Source organism: Brassica oleracea, chromosome C8 (assembly GCF_000695525.1).
Source record: "Brassica oleracea var. oleracea cultivar TO1000 chromosome C8, BOL, whole genome shotgun sequence".
NCBI lineage: Eukaryota > Viridiplantae > Streptophyta > Magnoliopsida > Brassicales > Brassicaceae > Brassica > Brassica oleracea.
Window position 1 is genome coordinate 31,030,139 of NC_027755.1, and position 21,489 is coordinate 31,051,627.

Here is a 21,489-nt window from a genome sequence, read left to right on the forward strand (position 1 = left end):
AAACCATAACACACTTGTAGGTCCGACCCTCAGAGGAAGCCGAAGAAGCAAGGGCTTCCGACCTTCATAAATATATATTAGGTTCGGCCATCAATGTACAAAGGTATCAGTTAGCTTAGTGGTATAAATGTTGGTGTTTATATCTCAATAACCCGGGTTCGAACCATGAGCTTGACACTTTTTTACACTTTTTAAAAGTGGGACCCACAAAACGATGACGTGGCGCGCTGAGGAGTGAGCAAAAACTGATCTATTATAATATAGATTTCGTTTTTGAATGTAAACTAGGTTAAGATCCGCGCCTTGCGCGAGATAAACATTATATATATAAATTATTTTATATATTATATGTTTATAACATATTATGAAATAATAAATATATATTGAATAATTAAAAAATCATTATCTACTACTTATATAATTAAATTGGTGCAAACATATAAATAAATTTTATAAAACGAAAAATATTTTTTTTATTTGATATGATATATAATTAAATTTAAATGATAGTAACATATATATGTTATATTTGAATATTAATATTTATTAGATGATGATTTTTACTCATATTTTTTTATCATTTGTATCTGTTATAGCAAAAAAAAATCTAAATTAGTGATAACAAAATTTTCACTGTGGGATTAGTGGTTTAAGTAATTTATAATATATTAAAAAATTAAGTTGTCAATATTTTTTCAAATTTTTTATCAAAAAAATGTTCAAAGTAAATTTCAAAATTAAGATATTTATATGTTTTTATATGGCATATAGTTTAATTTAAAATGATACATATATTTATATATCTTTTATTTTTGATACTTATTAAATGAGACTTTCAACTTATATTATTTTTTAATTATTTGTATCATGTCATAACAAAAGTTTTAAATCATAGATCACAAAATTTGAATGTGAAACTTTTAACAGTTTTAGTAATTTATACTCGTTTTTAAAAATTCAAAATATAATATATAAATAATTTTTTAAATTTTTATTATATAGTTACTATGATTGTTTAATTTATTTTAATAGCTTAAAATTAAACAAATACAATTATAATACACACTTATTTTTATCAAATCTTTATTATTCAAAATCATTAATTGTCATATATACTTTAGCCACATTAGGCAATTCTGTAATCTTATTTAAGGAAATAACGAAGCACATTTAATAATGTATTTATTGTGGTTTAAAAAAAAGCTTATTATATATTTAGATGGACCAACCTATTTCTCTAAGGATTCTAATAATCATTCTAGTGTTGACACGTGGCTACAAACAAATGTTGCAATGCTTCTCAAATAATATATAGGGGATATGATATTAATTTGTATTTTTCATGTAAATAAAAGAGGTTTTATTTGTATTTGTTTTCTTGATCAATATTATTGATTTTATATTATAGGAAGAAAAAAAAGGAGAAAGGCCAACTGTCAAAACGGCTTCGTCTCCAATTTTTCTCCTTTCAAACTCTTTTTCAGTTTCAACTTCCTCTCCCTCCCCCTCACCATCTCTCCTGTATATACATACCTTCCCTATGAATTATTCATAGCGTTGTATCTCCTTCTTCTGCTGCATTCTCACATGGCGGGTCTGTTCTACTCCTCCTCGAAACCCACTTCGTCTTCTTCCTCTTCATCACCACCATCATCACCACCATCCTCCCCTTACTCGCGTCTTCTATTGCTCGTGACCCTTCTCCCTCTCTCCCTCGCCTGTTTCGCCTTCGTCCTCCAATGGCGCGGCGGGCTCGACGACCCGGTTACCCATTGGTCCACGGATCATCGCGAGTTCCCCGGAATGGCCTCGACCCACGAGAAGAAACAACGCTCCTTGCGTGGTCGTTCGAATTCTGATTCGGGGTGCGTTGATCTTCTGGGTCAGAGCCGTGCGCCTTCGTTTCCTTATTTCAGGGACTGGAGCTTCGATTACCAGTCGGATCTGAATCCTAAGGTGGGTGATCCAATCTGGGTTTCCTGATTTGGTGTTGAATTGCTTTGATCTGATATAAATTGTGATTTTTCTAATCTGGGGTTCATGAAATGGCTTAAAGATTCTGACTTTCTGAGAATTTTGCTATGATAGATATGCATTACAACAAGCACTTCTGCTGGATTAGAGCAAACACTGCCGTGGCTGTTCTATCACAAAGTTATTGGTGTTTCAACGTTTTATCTATTTGTTGAAGGGAAGGCTGCTTCTCCAAACGTGTCTCGAGTTTTGGAGAGCATACCAGTAAGCTCTATAGCTTGATCCGTTGATTTGTTTTCTTCCTGTAACCAGTAACTTCTTTTCGTGTCTTCTTATGACCAATGCTATTACTTCTGCAGGGTGTAAAAGTTATACACAGGACTAAAGAGTTAGAAGAGCAGCAGGCTAAAAGGTACTTATTGTGTGAGCCTTTGTGGTTATCTTTTCTTTTTTCCTTGGTGAATTAGTGGAAAAGAAGTTCTGAGTTTTTTTGGGTTGGAGCGGTCTAGAATCTATCGATTAGCATCAGTTTCTTTTAATGGTTAGAAAAGATATGATGTGCTTGCGTTGTGATTGATTCGTCTCTTCTAAAATCTTTGTTAGGAGTTCTTTACCTTATTTCATTTCCTTTTGGTTTACAGCCGGATATGGAATGAGACTTGGTTGGCGAGCTTCTTTTACAAACCTTGCAACTATGAGTTATTCGTGAAACAGTCCTTGAACATGGAGATGGCAATCAAAATGGCTCAGGTATCTATTCCATTTTGCCGTACAAGTTGAACTACGTCATATAATGTGGTAATATTATATATGTTATGCTGGTGTATTTTAGGATTCTGGTATGGAGTGGATAATTCATCTTGACACCGACGAGCTTATTTATCCTTCTGGAACCTCCTATGAGTATTCTTTAAGAAAATTGCTTGGAAATATCTCTGCAGATGTGGATGCAGTTATCTTTCCAAACTATGTGAGTCTTACAGGAGTGGAGGATTTTTTCATCTTTATACTAAATATATAATGCTTCTTGATTCTGGACTTTCTCAGCGTTGTCTCCTTGTTTCAGGAGAGCAGCGTTGAGCGAGATGATATCAAAGAACCTTTCAGTGAGGTACTGAACTTTATCATCTTATGTATTTACTGGCTTCTTAGTTACCAACTGAAGATTGGTTACCCATTTCTGTTGTAGGTATCAATGTTCAAGAAGAACTATGACCATCTTCCGAGGGATGTTTACTTTGGAAACTATAAAGAGGCCACTCGTGGAAATCCAAATTATTTCTTAACTTATGGAAATGGAAAAGCTGCAGCTCGTGTTCAGAACCATCTTCGTCCAAATGGTGCTCATAGATGGCACAACTACAGGAAGAGTCCAAAGTATGCTCTTCTCTCGTTGGGCTCTTAGACCACTTGGTCTATCATTCTAGAGTTGTTTATTTAATAGAAACTTCTTTTGCATGCTTTTTTGCTTCTAATGAGACATTGACGTGCCTGAGCCTGTTAATTTCAACCGTGGCATCATTTTTGACAGAGAGATCAAACTAGAAGAATCGGCCATTCTGCACTACACTTATCCCAAGTTTTCAGATCTTACTTCAAGACGTGACCGTTGTGGTTGCAAGCCTACTAAGGTGGATGTTAAGAGGTGTTTCATGTTGGAGTTTGACAGAGCTGTGAGTGGGGGATTGATTCCTTTTTTTCTTGTTTACTGTTGTGAAGCATACAAGTCACAGTCATCATTTTTGTGTAGGCATTTATCATTGCTTCAACCGCAAGCTCAGAGGAAATGCTTCAATGGTATATCAATTTTTATAGTCCCTTCTCTTGATTCATCTTTCCGATGGTGCATTCTAACAAGCTACACTATATACAGGTACAGAGAGCACGTTGTGTGGACAGACGACACATTGAAGTTGAAACTCCTTAGGAAGGGAATTCTAACTCGCATTTATGCCCCGATGGTAAGAAGTAACCACAAACCCCAAACCTTGTTCTTAATGCTTGGTTTTCCACAAGCTGCATTCATCTTCTTTTTTTTTGTCACAGGTTATAATCCAAGAGTTAAGAGAGGCAGGTGTGTTCAGCTCGGTGGTAACCTCAGCTCACATGTCTCTGAACAACTCTTCAACCGTAAGCATAAGCCGAGAATCATCTCAGGTTCCTGGTAGGAGGAGGGTGTTGGAATCCCATCTTGATCTTGACACTGAATCTCAAGCATCAGCCATACCACCACAATCACCTCCAGGCTTGGAAGCAACCCAAATTGAACCATTATCTGAATAGCTTTTTTTTTCATAAAGATGAGGCCCGTAGAATGATATTCACAGGTTTTGAACATGAGTTCTGGTGTACATTTCGGAAAAGTTTTTTTTCCTTTATAGGTTATACACAGACACAGATGAATAGAGGGGTATTAGAATGTTAGCAGGCATCTATTCATTCTATGTAATATGCAGAAACACTTGATCATGTTGATTATATTACTTCAAATACAAAGTCATCGGCTTTCTGATCCAAGTGTTTCTCTTCTGTGCTGTCTTTTCATATCAAGATTGGGGGATGTCTTGAAATGTTATGTTGTTTCTGACACAGTTCGTGTCTTGTGGGTTCTGAGTTACTCAGCTAATGTTTGAATCCGTAAGTTAATTATTCGTCATGACAAACTTAAAGTAAACGTTTCATCTGTGATTAGGGTGAGAGCAAGGAGTAAGAGAAGTGACTTAGACAGCAGCCGTTGCTTATTTGGTTAGAACTTAAATGTAAAAAAAGAACTAAATTTTGGGCGTTTTTAACAATTCTGATTTCTTGTGGGGTGAAATTGAAAACTTTCTTTATACTCTAGATACGGTGTCGTATCGACGTCTCCAGCTTGAGCTTGTGACGCGTGCGGTGCTTTAGCGAAAAGTCTGAGAGACGGAGGAGGAGCCAACGGATCCGCCATGACTGCTCGTAAGAGAACCTCTTCAGCAGTGACTAATCCGGAGAATCCGCCGCCTGCGACGAAGGAGCATAAACCCACCGTCGCTTCCGGCGAAGATTTCCGTCTGGCACCGCCGAAGCTGGGCGTGATCTTCGTGATCTCTTCGCTTCTGTGCTCGCTCTACCTCTACCTTCTCTGTTTCCACTACAATGTCGACGATGAGCTCAAGCGTCCGATCCTCATCAACGCTGGGCTTAGCTTGGTTGGGTTCTTCGTCACGCTCAAGTTGATCCCCGTGGCTGCTAGATACGTTCTGAGGCGTAACATGTTTGGGTTTGATATCAATAAACGAGGCACTCCTCAAGGTGAAGTCAAAGTGTAAGTCTTTACGTCTTTTGAATTTGTCTTCTTTAGTTGGTACTAGTGTTCAAATCATTTTCTTGAAGTGGATGTCTCTTTAGATTTGATTTTAATTTGGAGTAAAAAGGGATGTTGTATCGCAGCTAAGGATTGATTTGATCTATGTGGCATTTTACTTCTGCTTGTGTGGTGGGATTAAAGAGTATTCGTGTGCTGAGTTTCACCGTTTCTCACTTTTTGTTCATCTGATCTTTTTGTAGGCCTGAGTCGTTGGGAATCGTTGTGGGTATTGTCTTCTTGATTGTGGCGATAATATTCCAGTTCTTTAACTTCACTGAAGATTCCTTGGTAAGTGTGCTTGTTCTCAAAAAGCTACAAGCTTCGATTGTTATTAGACGGATGTGAACTATGAAGTAAGAAGTTAGTAGCTCTTTGCTCATTTAGTGCTTTGAAGATATTTTAACAATCTGGCTGATGTTGCAGTGGCTTGTGGAGTACAATGCAGCACTGGCGTCTATTTGCTTCATGATATTGCTTGGGTTTGTAGATGACGTCCTTGATGTGCCTTGGAGAGTGTAGGTGCACTTCTTTATTTTGTTTGATTTAAGTTCATATGTGAACTTTGTTTCAGATATTAGTTTTTGTCAAAATTTGCAGGAAGCTTCTCCTGCCATCTTTTGCAACCCTTCCACTCCTGATGGCTTACGCTGGACATACAACTATCGTTATACCTAAACCTCTTGTTTCTTATGTTGGCTTGGAGATACTTGATCTAGGTACAATTCTTCCTTTTTTTTACTTAGTATTATATCGTGCAGAAACTAATATTCAAAGTGATTTTGCTTAATTGTATTGTTATTGTGGCAGGACGGATATATAAGTTATATATGGCGCTACTAGCTGTCTTTTGCACTAATTCTATAAACATTCACGCTGGTCTGAATGGCCTTGAGATCGGACAAACCGTAGTTATTGCAGCTGCTGTAAGTTCTGCAGTCAAGATTCTTCATTATTCGCTTTCTCTTAAGTGAAGATATGATGCATCTCAGTTGCTTGTAGATCTTGATACACAACGTTATGCAAATCGGAGCATCTGTGGATACTGAGATTCGTCAAGCTCATGCCTTCTCTATATATCTCACTCAGCCATTGATGGCAACATCCTTGGCTATGCTTGCTTTCAACTGGTATTACTTTCAAGTCTTTCTCTGGAATACTTAAAAAGTTAATGCTTACTCTAACCACATTCATGTTGCCTCAGCCATTGATGGCAACATCCTTGGCTATGCTTGCTTTCAACTGGTATTACTTTCAAGTCTTTCTCTGGAATACTTAAAAAGTTAATGCTTACTCTAACCACATTCATGTTGCTTAGGTACCCTTCTGCAGTTTTTGTTGGAGACACTTACACAGTCTTTGCTGGAATGACTATGGCAGTTGTTGGCATTCTGGGTCACTTCAGGTGTCTAATCAATTTCATCATTTGCGGTTTTGTATCTAATTAAAGTGTGAAGCTTGCAACTAACTAACTAACTCCATCTTCTGAAACTTCTCCATTGCAGTGAAACACTCCTAATATTTTTCCTTCCTCAAGTGTTGAACTTTCTGTTGTCACTTCCGCAGGTTTCATCTCTTTTCTCCCTCTCACACTTTCTTTTACTTATCAGTTGCTTTGTTAATCATCTAACTAGCTATTTGTGTAACTATTTAGCTTGCTGGCATTGTGAAATGTCCACGGCATCGTCTCCCCAAGTAAGCTTATTACTTTCCCCCTGTTACATAAACGCAGAGCCGACAACACGTGAGTACATGACTCGTCCTCTCTCTCTCTCTCTCTCTCTCTCTCTTGAACCAGGTTTGATCCTGCTACGGGATTACTAACGGGAACAAAAGATGGGACGCTCGTCAACGTCTACTTGAGGATTTTTGGTAGGAAATCAGAAAAGTCTCTTTGTATTCATCTTCTTGTTTTCCAAGTAAGCTTCTTAATGCCCATTTTCCCCTAGATACAAGTTAGCTTTTGTTGTTACTTGTGTGAAAGAGAGAGGTTACAAATTTGGTTTTTATTTTATTTTTTATGTTGCAGGCACTAGCTTGCGCCTTCTGTTTCCTGCTTCGGCATTTTCTTGCTGGTTGGTACAAATAAATCTCTGCAACATGAAGAATCTTTTAAACGGTTTTACCTCTTCCTTCAAGAATCACACATACAGAACTTAGTTTTGTTTTCATATCCATTAGCAAAGATAGTTTCCATCCTTAAAACGCGATCAGTGCTAGTGAATCTCAAAAATATAAGTATATTGGTATTTTGTTACATTTTCATCTTATTGTAGAGAGAATGAACCAGATTGAAGCCAATAGGTGAATCAAAAACCATTTGTCATGGAATGTTTATCATTGCATAAAATTATATATACTCCCTCTGTTTCAAAATACAAAGTTTTAAAATTGTGTACAACTATTAATAAACTTGTTTTTTTATCTTAAAAATATCACTAAAATATAAATTAAAAGTTATTTAACCAATCATGAAACAAACTACAAAATATCATTGGTTACATAGTTTTTTATAAAAGTGAAAAAGTGCATTGATATATGAACACATCATCTATTTTAAAATATCAAAAACTCTTTAAAACTATTATTTATTTAAAAACGGAAGGAGTAGTATGGTAATAAGCTAGAATGATATATGTATTATCAGCCATTTAGTGAAGTGGTATATAAATTTTCTTGTTGTCATCATTATCTGCTCTTAGGTACTTGTGCATCTGATTTATAAAATTTGAAGGCAAATAAGTTAAATATATAAAAAGAAAATGGAAAAATAAGTTGAAAATATTAAATGGAAAAATGAGTCCTGCTAGTTTATTTTGGAAAACATTTTCTAATCCACCGAGTGTCTGTATGATTAAGAAGAAGAGATCAAACTAAGACCTCTATGTTAAAGCACATAGCATAAGTTCTAGCTATGACTTGAATTATGTTTAACGAAATTCTTTAAAGTGAACTCATTACCTCGAGTATTCATATCTAGATGAAACTTTTAAAGGATTGATCACGTATTCACATAAATACCTCAGCACGAAATCATAGGTGCTTAAGAGACCATCACAACACTTAGTTACATCTTATGCTATGAGAATTAGAGCAGGCTTTAATTAGCCAAGGCCCATGGGCCTAAAACAGTTCAAATTTGTTATTCTTCGGTAACTAATCCGATTGAATAGTGATTAGTTGTATTAAACGTCCGATTAGCTATTTGGGAATTTATTAAGCCGATTGGTCAAAATCGCCATGGTTGACCACCAAGGAGCCGCAAAACCGGCTACGGGGCCGAGTTTTTGAACACATGTTACAACACACACGAAACTTGTGGTGGTCTAATAGTATAGTATAATGGATTGTTTTTACGCACCAGATTCAAATTTCATTCGAATAGCACATGGAATCAAAATCTTAAAATGGTGATTGGGACTCTTGGGAATAAGACTCATCATTCATGAACCATGATTCATGAACGTTGCTTCAGACAATGATTGTAACTCATGAACCATTTTCACATTTAAGAGAGGGAAACAGAGGAAGAAATTAGATATTACTGTTGGAGGAGTGTCGTTGGATCAGATCTCAAATGACCGACCTCAGTTACCTTTCAACTACATTATTGAAATCTGAACATTACCTTTTACAATAGAACGAGCTTAACAAAACTCGATGAATATTCAACGTCAGTTGATTACCAAAAAAATATGCAACGTCAATATGTTTACACAAACTCTTTTTTGGCTAACAGTGGAAGTATTGATCACATAAACACGTCAAGATATTTATATATTAATGTAATGTATTTGCTCAGAAATTTCTTACGATATGCTTATATTATATTTATATTTTTCTCCGATTTGTGAGGTTTTGAAAACTTCATATATTTTTTCGTAGTTTTTGTCTGATGTGTTTTGTTGTTTATGGGATTGAGGTTTTGGTCATAACGAGAATCACTCTCATGAGCTTACACTGTCACAATCTGATTATTTCTCAGAATCTGAATGTACGACATTAATACATTTCTATATTTATAGTTGGTAACCTAATTTCTAAAGCGAACTCGAAAATTGCTTAGAGAGAGAGAGAGTAGCACATTTTTGGAAAGAGAGAGTAACCTTAGATGATACCTAAGGTTTAACACCTAAACTAATTAATTTGATCATTTTAATATATTTATTTTTAAAACTGTGATCATTTTAATACCCAAAGTATGTCTATTTAAATGATAAGTTTCAAACAAAACTTAGAAAAAATCTAAAATTCAAAAAATAAAATCTTTGAAAAATTCGAATTTTATTTTCACTCTTAATAATAAAAGCAACTAAATTTTGGATTATCTTATTTTTATAATATTAGTTTTTGTTTTAATTTCAAATTCAGTTCATTTTCTAAAATTTTAAAACAATTGTTTTTTATTTTGTTCAGAATTAAGTTTTTCTAAATTTTTAAAATATTATCCAAAATTTAGTTACTTTGTTCTTAAATCTTAAAATAAAATTTGAAATTTTTAAGATTTTTTTCTGAATTTTAGAGATTTTTGTAAGTTTTGTTTGAAATTTATTAATATGTTTCATTAAAATTGGCATAGTTGAATATTAAAATGAACATGGTTTTAAAAATAAGGGTATTAAAATGAATAAAACAATTAGTTTGGGTATTTAACTGGATAGCAAAAAAGTTTAGATATTAAAAAGCTTAATAAAATTAAGTTGAGATATTTTTATAGAATTTTTCCTACTAATAATATAATCATCATTCAAAGTTCTGTCATTTATCCTAGCCACATAAAGGTCTTTTGGGGTCGATTTCAGTTCTGGAATAGCATTACTTCTATAAGGATATTATTTTGAATTATTATAACTATTACCATTATTTTATTAGTTGAAATTAACATCATACTTAGGCTGTTGACTAGGAAGAAACATCCCCCAGAACTTCTCAAGCTCAGGAGGACCCTTCTGATTCTCATCAAACATAGCGAATATATAAGTCTCTATAGCTTTCCCTGGCTTTCTCGGAGTTCCACTCTTCACGTGTTGTATCAAATTATTAGCATAAGCCATTGCATTCTCCACGCTAGTCCCAGGTCCTCCCTGCGTTGGCCAACCGCTCTCAGACACCACGACTTCCAACGATCCTCCCCCTGATTTCTCCAATGCTGCGTAGACCGCGTCAAGTTGGGCGTCGAAGAGGTTATGGTAAGAGTACTGCCCATCAATGACTGGAGGGGTCGGTTTGAATAGAGCGTACTCTAGAGGGATGTCTTTCATGTCATCCTTGTAGCTGAAGTAAGGGTAGCTATTCAAGAGCAGAGGAGATTGCTTGCTTACCAAGAAACCTATCACCGGTTGGAGAAAGCTGATATAGTCATCTCTGAATCTTCCGTGAGACGGAGGGTACGTGTCCATGGTGGCTCCCATGTCTATAGCCGTCGACACCTTGATCCCAAGGCCTGCTCTAGAAACCGCGTTATCGATGTTTTTCATGGCCTGGAAGAGAGCCCTCGCAGCTGGCTCCGAGGGTTCCACCTCGTTTCCGACCGTGATGTACCTGAATCTGACACCCTCGTAGTTCTTGACGTTGTTTCGGATCCACGCGTCGGCCTCCCCTTGGCTGGAGGCGATGCGTTCGAGGTCTGTTTTGGGAACGTCGAGGATGAGCTCGATGTTGGAGTTGCGGAGAGCGTTGAGGGTGTCTTGGTCGGGGTCGTAAATCCGCATCCTCTTGATGTTGCGCTGCTTGTAAAGAGCCACAACGTCTGATGGATTTGGCCGGGGATTGCCTAACCTCCCGTAGCATACTCCGATTTGTGCAGCTATATATCATTAGTAATAGAATTGCATCAAATAATGTAATATTATATAACATAACCAATATGGTCGTACGATATGATTAATGGGTGTTACACAAGGTTAAAAGATGATTATACACGTGGTGTCGAAAAAGGAAGCCATTAGAAGGCTGAGAAGAATCAGCAACATTGGTGATGGGCTCCATGAGGATAATATCCTTTCAGACATTTTCATGAAATAAACGTTAAGATATGATTTTTTATGTTATACTTTGAACCGTACCATTGTGCAACTAATTTATAGTGAGAATCCGGGGGTTCAGGCCAGTCAATGGATGACGTACCATTAACAGAATTTCCTAAAATCTATATATGCTTTGAAAAGTCTACGAATTGGAATTTTCTGCCAAATTAATTAGCTTTCAATAGGGTCAAACTAGCTAGAGCGACTGAATTGTTAAATGAATAAATGGTATAAATCGCCCAAACACAAATTTGTATTCGGTTTTCAGAATACTAAATTTAAATCATTCTTGGTACTAGCTAGGTCGGATCATGGCATAAGTCATTCCAATCACGCGTGGGCAGTTAATTAAATTGTATCATCACGTCATTAGACTCAAGACTCACTAGCCAACAACAGTTATTCTAGATTTTTATGGTAATGAATTATGATAACCATGCAAATAGTTTAAACATTAAATATCTAAATATTTCCAAATAATGGATCCATGCACACCCCACTATAAAAAGTGTTTAAGACTAAATACGAATTTGATTTTGGTATCATGGTACAAGCCGTTAATCACACGTCAATTGTTGACCATATAATTATATATCCTTACGTCATTGGACAAACTAACCATCATCAATTAATGGTAAGCTGACTTTCGTTACTAATAATTCCTCTAATCATCATTCAAAGTTCTGTCATTTACCTAATAGCCAAAGGAAGTTTTTTTGGGGTCGATTTCAGTTCTGGAAGACGAAAAATACACGCATGCATGGTGGCTTTGGTTAGGCTTGTGTTACGTCCAAACGTTTGTGTTACTATGAACTAAAATAATATATGTATATATACATTGTAGAAATTAAACCACTCTCATTATATTATAGAAACAGATGGAGTAAAACATAATTTAGGGCTCATTATTCCTTATCATTACAACACGTTCCCCGTTTTAATACCAGTACAGAAAAGGCCATCAAATAATAGATTTAAAGCATTTTATTGTATCACTAGCCCTTGCTCAGTATCTTCAAGGATATTAGTTGAACTTAACATCATACTTAGGCTGTTGACTAGGAAGAAACATCCCCCAAAACTTCTCAAGCTCGGGAGGACCCTTCTGATTCTCATCAAACATAGCGAATATATAAGTCTCTATAGCTTTCCCTGGCTTTCTCGGAGTTCCACTCTTCACATGTTGTATCAAATTATTAACATAAGTCATCGCATTATCCACACTAGTCCCTGGTCCTCCCTCCGTGGGCCAACCACTCTCCGACACCACGATTTCCAACGACCCTCCGCCTGATTTCTCCAATGCTGCGTAGACCGCGTCAAGATTGGCGTCGAAGAGGTTTGTGTAAGAGTATGAGTCGTCATTGACTACAGGGGTCGGTTTGAACAAAGCGTACTCAAGGGGGATGGTGTCCATGTTGTCCTTGTAGCTGAAGTAAGGGTAGTTATTCAAAAGCAGAGGAGATTGCTTGCTTACCAAGAAATCTATCACCGGTTGGAGAAAGTTCTTGTACTCATCTGTGAATCTACCGTGCGATGGAGGGTACGTGTCCGTGGTGGCTCCCATGTCTATAGCCGTCGACACCTTGATCCCGAGGCCTGCTCCAGAAACCGCGCTATCGATGTTCTGCATGGCCTGGAAGAGAATACTACCGGCTGGCTCCGAGGGTTTCACCTCGTTACCGACCGTGATGTAACGGAACCTGACACCGTCGTAGTTCTTGACATTGTTTTGGACCCACGCGTCGGCCTCCGCTTGGCTGGAGGCGACACGTTCGAGGTCTGTTTTGGGAACGTCGAGGATGAGCTCGATGTCGGAGTTGCGGAGAGCGTTGAGAGAGCCTCTGCGTCTGGAGCGTAAAGCCGCATCCGCTGAATGTTTCTCTGCTTGTAAAGAGCCACAACGTCCGAGGGACTTGGCCGGGGATCGCCTAACATCCCGTAGCATACTCCGATTTGTGCAGCTAATCATTAGTAATAAAATCGAATCAAACAATGTAATATTATATAATATAATCAATAAGATAATTAATGAGCGTTACATAAGCTCAAAAGATGATTATACCCGTGGTGTCCAAGAAGGAAGCCATTAGAAGGCTGAGAAGAATCAGCAACATTGGTGATAAGTATAAGATCCTTGATTCAGACATTTTCATGAATAAGAAAAGTTATGGATTTTTTTTTATGTTATACTTTGAATCGTATCAGTATGCACCTTATTTATAGTGCGAGTCTAGGGTTTAAAGTCAGTCATTAATTAATGAAATACCACTAACAAATATTTCTCGGGAGCTATGTTTTGAAAAATCTACGAATACGAGTTTTCTGCACAAGTAGCTTTCAGTATGGGCAAACTGCCAGAGCGACTCAAGTGTTAAATTGTATCTAGCGGCCAAAACAAAATTGTATTCGGTTTTCAGAATACTCAAATTTAAATCACTGCTGTGTTACTAGTCGTGAATCATACGTTAATCACGTCAATCGCGCGTTGACGGTTAACTAAATTGTATCATTACGTCATTAGACTTTATACACACTAGCCAACATCCAGCTATATCAATTGTTAGACCAATGTCACCGTAAAACAAGTTAGAAACTAAGATTACAGTTTTGTATCCCCTAAACGACGCAAAGAAGAAGAAGTCATTCTCATTTATAGTTTAGGTGAAACACCATAACAAGATAGTTTAGGAGGAAGGACTTAGAGTCTGGTTTGGAATCTGATAATCTGATATAGAAGATTAATCTATCTTTTTAACATTCTATTACAAAGTTACATTTAATGTAAAACAGTCTTTTTTTAATTGAATAAAATTTAACATTCATTCAAAAAAAAAAAACACCATAACAAAGAATCAAACATTATTCACAACAACGGATTTTAATCCATGTCACATAATATCTACTAACATTTGGTTAACTGCGACACGTGAAGTTTCTATAAAACACTAGTTTTGGTGTGTGATTGTGTTGGTCGTTGTGGTTACTGTTTTGTGGTCGTCAAGGCAGCTTAAGCTTAATGACAATGGACCGGACAAGTCAAACAAGTCTTTTGTTGTCGGTTAGTCTTGGGTGCGTACCTAACTGTATTGCTGTTTGTTGTTGAACATTAAAATGTGAAGAAAGAGTCTTTCATTTTTTTTTAGCTCCAATATTCACTCCAACGAGGAGTATCGGTTATGCTAATTAATTTAGTTTTCACCTAAGTTTATATTTCAATAAAATGAATAGAAAATTCACATTACGGGGCCTAGGCCTGGGCAATCGGGGGACCAATCGGGTGTCGGTTTGGTTCCAATCGGGTGTCGGGTTTTCGGTTCTAGAAAAAACAGCTCCATTCGGATATTTTAAAAATTCGGTTCCATGTCGGTTTGGATTATAGTCGAGTTCGGTTCGGTGTTGGTAACACCACAAAGTTACAACTAAACCAGTTATGCATTCGGATATCGGTTCTTGATCGGGTTTCGGTTCCGAAAACACTATATTGTAGTTGTTTGATAGTGATTATGAGTGTTCTGTTCTTAGTTACCTGAACCAGCAATGTATAATCTCTGCAAATATGTAAGAGATCGATCATGTTTCAGATCAAATGTTGATTAAAGAAAAAGGCAAGATCACATTAACCAAAAACATGTAGCAAAGTTACAAAACAACTCTGTATCAATAGACACATTCGAACTAAGAAAAAGAAACACATTCGAACTAAGAAATACAAACACATTCGAACCTGAGACAAGTAAACAAATTCGACCTAAGACAAGTAAACACATTCGACCTGAGTACTTTGATAAAGCACAAAGGTGAAAAGAGACAAAGAGACAAAGATGAACTAACTAAACCACAATTCGAGTTTAATGTCCAATTCTTTTCAGACTAAGAATAAAAATCACACGACTTAACCCGAATTCTGAAACCAATAATATTATCTATCCAAAATCTAAATTTGAAAAATAAAGATATGAATGATACATCGAGTATTGAGAAGAAAAATAAGCACCTCGGATTGATTACTTTCTGTCTAAAGAGGTGGAATGGCTTGTCAAGTCTAAGGATTTGCAGAGACATATATAGAACGTGAAATAAGGGTTTCGAGTTTGAATCGACGATAAAATCATTGAGGATATTTGATTTTCGGGTAATGGAAAGGATTTCGGATTGCATGATACGCAAGTTGAGATTTTGGAAAGGTTTGGTTGAGATTTCCGGAGATAATCGTGGTGTATCTACTCTCGATTCGAAAATGGAAGAAAGAGGGGCTAGGGTTGAGTTTCGTCGGGTTTCGGTGGTTATGAATCGGTTGTCGGTTTTTTACCCGATCCGAACTGACATCCATTCTAACCCATAATCACGAACCGAATGGTTTGTTAAGAAAATCTGAAACCGAATCGAACCGCTCTAATCGGACCGGGTACCGATCGGTTGTTCGGTTTACGGATATATTTCCCAGGCCTAACGGGGCCTTTGTTTGAGACTGGTGATATGTTTTGATTTTATAACTTTGAAACGAAATAAGCCCAACAACAAAATAAGCCGAACAAAGAACCTGAGACTAACCCGAGCCCACTTTAAAACTTAACCGAAATCGAATCATAAACCAACTAAACCGAAGAATTAACAACCATTCTCAAAGATAATTTAAGTGGATTAAAAAAAATCATATCCAAAAATTCGAAATCGAATTCCAAACATCTAAAGAAAATAAAATAAAATAAAATAAACTGATCTTTTGAATTTTTTATAATAATAGTTTTAATTAAAAAATCGGAATTCAAACCAAACCGCATCAAATTGATGATACTAAAATACAAATCAGAAAGTTTCATGTCAAGTTTACAACGAATTGTTCTAAATTGATGAAGATGGTTTCGGAACCAGAAGAACGGTCAATTTTTACAAATTATTTGGAGGATATAAAGACCTTGAAAGCAAGATTCCTCGGCTCATAAATCATTTATGTATCACATGCGCATAATTTTAAGATGGATAGTCTAACTCTCCTATTAAAGCCGTTTTTCGTGGCGTAAAACGCCACTCTTTCTTTGATGACGTTGACGCAGGAGGATAGAGACAATTCAACTTTATTATTATAGATACTTCATCCATTTTATTTTAGTTGTGGTTTTAAGTTTATGTACACAGATTAATGAAATATTTAATTTTGCATATTTCTAAAATAAAACATCATTATCTATACATCTAATTATATTTCAACCATAGAAAATATTATTAATAAATTTTATATTAAAATTGTAAAACGATATTTATTTTGAAACGAAAATTTTACTATACAACAACAATTAAACTGAAATGGAAGACGTATATCCTTATGTCATTAGACAAACTAGCTAGCCATCATCAGTTATGGTAAGATGATTTTCGTTACTAATAATTCCTCTAATTATCTTTCAAAGTTCTATAGTTAGCCAAAGAAAAGTTCGTTTGGGGTCGATTTCCGTTATGGACGACAAAAAATAGACGCATGATGGCTTTGGTTAGGCTTGTGTTACGTCCAATCGTTTGTTTTATATAAGATTTATAAGTTTTGTTTTACTATGAACCAAAAATATCATATATATATTGTAGATTTTAAAACCACTCTCGTTATATTATTATATTATGAAAACATAAGTAAAACATAGCTTAAGGCTCATTATTCTTTATTGTTACAACAAGTTCCCACTTTTTAATACTCAAATAATAGATAAATAGCAGTTTATTGCATCACTACTAGCCCTTGCTTCTTCAAGATGTGTCTTCAATCATAGATGAAATTAACATTATACTTAGGCTGTTGACTAGGAAGAAACATCCCCCAGAACTTCTCAAGCTCAGGAGGACCCTTCTTATTCTCATCAAACATAGCGAATATATAAGTCTCTATAGGTTTCCTTCGCTTTCTCGGAGTTCCAGTAGTACTCACATGTTGTATCAAATTATTAACATAAGTCATCGCATTTTGTACACTAGTCCCGGGTCCTCCCTCCGTGGGCCAACCACTCTCCGACACCACGATCTCCAACGATCCGCCACCTGATTTCTCCAATGCTGCGTAGACTGCGTCAAGATTGGCGTCAAAGAGGTTTTGGTAAGCGTACTGGTCGTCATTGACTAGACTGGATGGTGAAGCGAACAGAGCGTACTCTAGAGGGATGGTGTCCATGTTGTCCTTGTAGCCGAAGTAAGGGTAGTTATTTAGGAGCAGAGGAGATTGCTTGCTTACCAAGAAATCTATCACCGGTTGGAGAAAGCTGATATAGTCATCTCTGAATCTTCCGTGAGACGGAGGGTACGTGTCCATGGTGGCTCCCATGTCTATAGCCGTCGACACCTTGATCCCAAGGCCTGCTCCAGAAACCGCCTTATCGATGTTCTGCATTGCCTGGAAGAGAATCCTCCCAGCTGGCTCCGAGGGTTTCACCTCATTTCCGACCGTGATGTACCTCGTTCGAGGATGAGCTCGATGTCGGAGTTGCGAAGAGCGTTGAGAGCTTCTGGGTCCGGAGCGTAAAGCCGCATCCGCTGGATGTTTCTCTGCTTGTAAAGAGCCACAACGTCCGATGGATTTGGGCCTAACATCCCGTAGCATACTCCGATTTGTCCAGCTAATCATTAGCAATGAAATTGCATCAAATAATTTAATATTATATAACCTAACCAATATGGTCATATGAGATGATTACTGGGTGTTACATAAGCTTAAAAGATTATTCAACCTGTGGTGTCGAAGAATGAAGCCATTAGAAGAACCAGCAACATTGGTGATAAGGATACTATCCTTGATTCAGACATTTTCATGAAACAAATGTTAAGATAAGATTTTTATGTTATACTTTGAACCGTACCATTGTGCACCTAATTTATAGTGCGAGTATGGGGTTCAAGTCGTTCATTGGATGAAATATCAGTAACAAATATTTCTCTAGATCTATGCTTTGAAAAGTCTCCGAATATTAGTTTTCTGCAGAAGTAGCTTTCAGTATGGTCAAAGTAGCTAGAGAGACTTAAGTGTTACGTTGGATCAATCGCACAAAACGAAATTGTATTTGGTTTTCAGAATACTCAAATTTAAATCATTCTTGTGTTTTCTTTGGGTAATAGCTAGGTCGGCTCATGGTAGGGATGTACACGAATCGAATATTCGAAGCTTTTGAGTATTCGTGATCCGATCCATTTTATATGAACAATCAACTATTCAATTTGGTTTGATCCATATTTATTTGAATACTCAGATTATCGGATAACGAGAAATTTTATATTCTTAACTGAATATCTGATTTGATCTATTCAAATAAGATTAAAATAAATAAATAAATAAATACCCAAAATAATGTAAAATAATAATATATTTATCACTAAAATAAAAATCACTTATCTTTTACATTTTTAATAACTAGAATAATAAATTTAAGAAAGAAAAATATTGTAAAACTTGCATACCACAGAATAATAAATTTAAAGCTATGACAGTACAAACATAAGAGACTGATGATTAGTTAGACCATCTCCAAAGAAAGTTTTTTTGGGGTCGATTTAAGTTCTGGACGACGAAAAATACACATGGTGGCTTTGGTTAGGCTTGTGTTACGTCCAAACGTTTGTGTTACTATGAACTAAAATAATATATGTATATATACATTGTAGAAATTAAACCACTCTCATTATATTATAGAAACAGATGGAGTAAAACATAATTTAGGGCTCATTATTCCTTATCATTACAACACGTTCCCCGTTTTAATACCAGTACAGAAAAGGCCATCAAATAATAGATTTAAAGCATTTTATTGTATCACTAGCCCTTGCTCAGTATCTTCAAGGATATTAGTTGAACTTAACATCATACTTAGGCTGTTGACTAGGAAGAAACATCCCCCAAAACTTCTCAAGCTCGGGAGGACCCTTCTGATTCTCATCAAACATAGCGAATATATAAGTCTCTATAGCTTTCCCTGGCTTTCTCGGAGTTCCACTCTTCACATGTTGTATCAAATTATTAACATAAGTCATCGCATTATCCACACTAGTCCCTGGTCCTCCCTCCGTGGGCCAACCACTCTCCGACACCACGATTTCCAACGACCCTCCGCCTGATTTCTCCAATGCTGCGTAGACCGCGTCAAGATTGGCGTCGAAGAGGTTTGTGTAAGAGTATGAGTCGTCATTGACTACAGGGGTCGGTTTGAACAAAGCGTACTCAAGGGGGATGGTGTCCATGTTGTCCTTGTAGCTGAAGTAAGGGTAGTTATTCAAAAGCAGAGGAGATTGCTTGCTTACCAAGAAATCTATCACCGGTTGGAGAAAGTTCTTGTACTCATCTGTGAATCTACCGTGCGATGGAGGGTACGTGTCCGTGGTGGCTCCCATGTCTATAGCCGTCGACACCTTGATCCCGAGGCCTGCTCCAGAAACCGCGCTATCGATGTTCTGCATGGCCTGGAAGAGAATACTACCGGCTGGCTCCGAGGGTTTCACCTCGTTACCGACCGTGATGTAACGGAACCTGACACCGTCGTAGTTCTTGACATTGTTTTGGACCCACGCGTCGGCCTCCGCTTGGCTGGAGGCGACACGTTCGAGGTCTGTTTTGGGAACGTCGAGGATGAGCTCGATGTCGGAGTTGCGGAGAGCGTTGAGAGAGCCTCTGCGTCTGGAGCGTAAAGCCGCATCCGCTGAATGTTTCTCTGCTTGTAAAGAGCCACAACGTCCGAGGGACTTGGCCGGGGATCGCCTAACATCCCGTAGCATACTCCGATTTGTGCAGCTAATCATTAGTAATAAAATCGAATCAAACAATGTAATATTATATAATATAATCAATAAGATAATTAATGAGCGTTACATAAGCTCAAAAGATGATTATACCCGTGGTGTCCAAGAAGGAAGCCATTAGAAGGCTGAGAAGAATCAGCAACATTGGTGATAAGTATAAGATCCTTGATTCAGACATTTTCATGAATAAGAAAAGTTATGGATTTTTTTTTATGTTATACTTTGAATCGTATCAGTATGCACCTTATTTATAGTGCGAGTCTAGGGTTTAAAGTCAGTCATTAATTAATGAAATACCACTAACAAATATTTCTCGGGAGCTATGTTTTGAAAAATCTACGAATACGAGTTTTCTGCACAAGTAGCTTTCAGTATGGGCAAACTGCCAGAGCGACTCAAGTGTTAAATTGTATCTAGCGGCCAAAACAAAATTGTATTCGGTTTTCAGAATACTCAAATTTAAATCACTGCTGTGTTACTAGTCGTGAATCATACGTTAATCACGTCAATCGCGCGTTGACGGTTAACTAAATTGTATCATTACGTCATTAGACTTTATACACACTAGCCAACATCCAGCTATATCAATTGTTAGACCAATGTCACCGTAAAACAAGTTAGAAACTAAGATTACAGTTTTGTATCCCCTAAACGACGCAAAGAAGAAGAAGTCATTCTCATTTATAGTTTAGGTGAAACACCATAACAAGATAGTTTAGGAGGAAGGACTTAGAGTCTGGTTTGGAATCTGATAATCTGATATAGAAGATTAATCTATCTTTTTAACATTCTATTACAAAGTTACATTTAATGTAAAACAGTCTTTTTTTAATTGAATAAAATTTAACATTCATTCAAAAAAAAAAAACACCATAACAAAGAATCAAACATTATTCACAACAACGGATTTTAATCCATGTCACATAATATCTACTAACATTTGGTTAACTGCGACACGTGAAGTTTCTATAAAACACTAGTTTTGGTGTGTGATTGTGTTGGTCGTTGTGGTTACTGTTTTGTGGTCGTCAAGGCAGCTTAAGCTTAATGACAATGGACCGGACAAGTCAAACAAGTCTTTTGTTGTCGGTTAGTCTTGGGTGCGTACCTAACTGTATTGCTGTTTGTTGTTGAACATTAAAATGTGAAGAAAGAGTCTTTCATTTTTTTTTCGCTCCAATATTCACTCCAACGAGGAGTATCGGTTATGCTAATTAATTTAGTTTTCACCTAAGTTTATATTTCAATAAAATGAATAGAAAATTCACATTACGGGGCCTAGGCCTGGGCAATCGGGGGACCAATCGGGTGTCGGTTTGGTTCCAATCGGGTGTCGGGTTTTCGGTTCTAGAAAAAACAGCTCCATTCGGATATTTTAAAAAT

The 21,489-nt window shown here is 36.7% G+C and overlaps 5 protein-coding genes and 1 pseudogene across 5 annotated transcripts; 2 read left to right on the forward strand and 4 right to left on the reverse strand.

Moving 5' to 3' along the window:
• The first annotated feature begins 1,479 nt into the window (after positions 1–1,479).
• LOC106309931 (glycosyltransferase-like At3g57200) lies at positions 1,480–4,473 on the forward strand. The gene is made up of 11 exons (XM_013747090.1): positions 1,480–1,956; positions 2,089–2,238; positions 2,334–2,386; positions 2,616–2,724; positions 2,807–2,944; positions 3,041–3,085; positions 3,164–3,351; positions 3,506–3,647; positions 3,725–3,771; positions 3,848–3,935; positions 4,021–4,473. Exons 1-11 carry the CDS (start codon positions 1,588–1,590, stop codon positions 4,255–4,257), a joined length of 1,566 nt encoding a protein of 521 aa, XP_013602544.1. The 5' UTR covers positions 1,480–1,587; the 3' UTR covers positions 4,258–4,473.
• A 378-nt stretch (positions 4,474–4,851) lies between these two features.
• On the forward strand, positions 4,852–7,612 carry LOC106308033 (UDP-N-acetylglucosamine--dolichyl-phosphate N-acetylglucosaminephosphotransferase). Its single transcript, XM_013745146.1, has 11 exons — positions 4,852–5,272; positions 5,515–5,602; positions 5,738–5,829; positions 5,912–6,030; positions 6,122–6,237; positions 6,314–6,441; positions 6,630–6,716; positions 6,817–6,877; positions 6,966–7,006; positions 7,110–7,230; positions 7,341–7,612. The coding sequence occupies exons 1-11, from the start codon at positions 4,914–4,916 to the stop codon at positions 7,398–7,400; spliced, it is 1,272 nt and encodes a 423-aa protein (XP_013600600.1). The 5' UTR covers positions 4,852–4,913; the 3' UTR covers positions 7,401–7,612.
• Positions 7,613–10,179: 2,567 nt separating this feature from the next.
• LOC106308239 lies at positions 10,180–11,379 on the reverse strand (annotated as a pseudogene).
• Positions 11,380–12,216: 837 nt separating this feature from the next.
• LOC106308240 (glucan endo-1,3-beta-glucosidase, acidic isoform-like) lies at positions 12,217–13,512 on the reverse strand. The gene is given in 3 exon segments (XM_013745382.1): positions 12,217–13,177; positions 13,180–13,301; positions 13,403–13,512. Coding segments are annotated over 3 exon segments (1,029 nt in total). The 5' UTR covers positions 13,494–13,512; the 3' UTR covers positions 12,217–12,361.
• A 3,465-nt stretch (positions 13,513–16,977) lies between these two features.
• Positions 16,978–18,126, reverse strand: LOC106310712 (glucan endo-1,3-beta-glucosidase, acidic isoform-like). The gene is made up of 2 exons (XM_013747935.1): positions 18,051–18,126; positions 16,978–17,939 (listed from the first exon to the last, which is right to left on the reverse strand). The coding sequence occupies exon 2, from the start codon at positions 17,921–17,923 to the stop codon at positions 17,093–17,095; it is 831 nt and encodes a 276-aa protein (XP_013603389.1). The 5' UTR covers positions 17,924–17,939; positions 18,051–18,126; the 3' UTR covers positions 16,978–17,092.
• Positions 18,127–19,013: 887 nt separating this feature from the next.
• Positions 19,014–20,309, reverse strand: LOC106309896 (glucan endo-1,3-beta-glucosidase, acidic isoform-like). Its single transcript, XM_013747042.1, is given in 3 exon segments — positions 19,014–19,974; positions 19,977–20,098; positions 20,200–20,309. Coding segments are annotated over 3 exon segments (1,029 nt in total). The 5' UTR covers positions 20,291–20,309; the 3' UTR covers positions 19,014–19,158.
• Between the last annotated feature and the right edge of the window lie 1,180 nt (positions 20,310–21,489).

Excerpts from the sequence above, each read along its gene's own strand:
- LOC106309931 (XM_013747090.1), top strand. The coding sequence starts at position 1,588 with ATGGCGGGTCTGTTCTACTCCTCCTCGAAACCCACTTCGTCTTCTTCC. Across the intron at positions 2,239-2,333 it reads GAGTTTTGGAGAGCATACCA|GGTGTAAAAGTTATACACAG; the intron begins GTAAGCTCTATA and ends TTACTTCTGCAG. Across the intron at positions 3,936-4,020 it reads CTCGCATTTATGCCCCGATG|GTTATAATCCAAGAGTTAAG; the intron begins GTAAGAAGTAAC and ends TTTTTGTCACAG.
- LOC106308033 (XM_013745146.1), top strand. The coding sequence starts at position 4,914 with ATGACTGCTCGTAAGAGAACCTCTTCAGCAGTGACTAATCCGGAGAAT. Across the intron at positions 5,603-5,737 it reads ACTTCACTGAAGATTCCTTG|TGGCTTGTGGAGTACAATGC; the intron begins GTAAGTGTGCTT and ends CTGATGTTGCAG. Across the intron at positions 6,442-6,629 it reads GCTATGCTTGCTTTCAACTG|GTACCCTTCTGCAGTTTTTG; the intron begins GTATTACTTTCA and ends CATGTTGCTTAG.
- LOC106310712 (XM_013747935.1), bottom strand. The coding sequence starts at position 17,923 with ATGCTACGGGATGTTAGGCCCAAATCCATCGGACGTTGTGGCTCTTTA.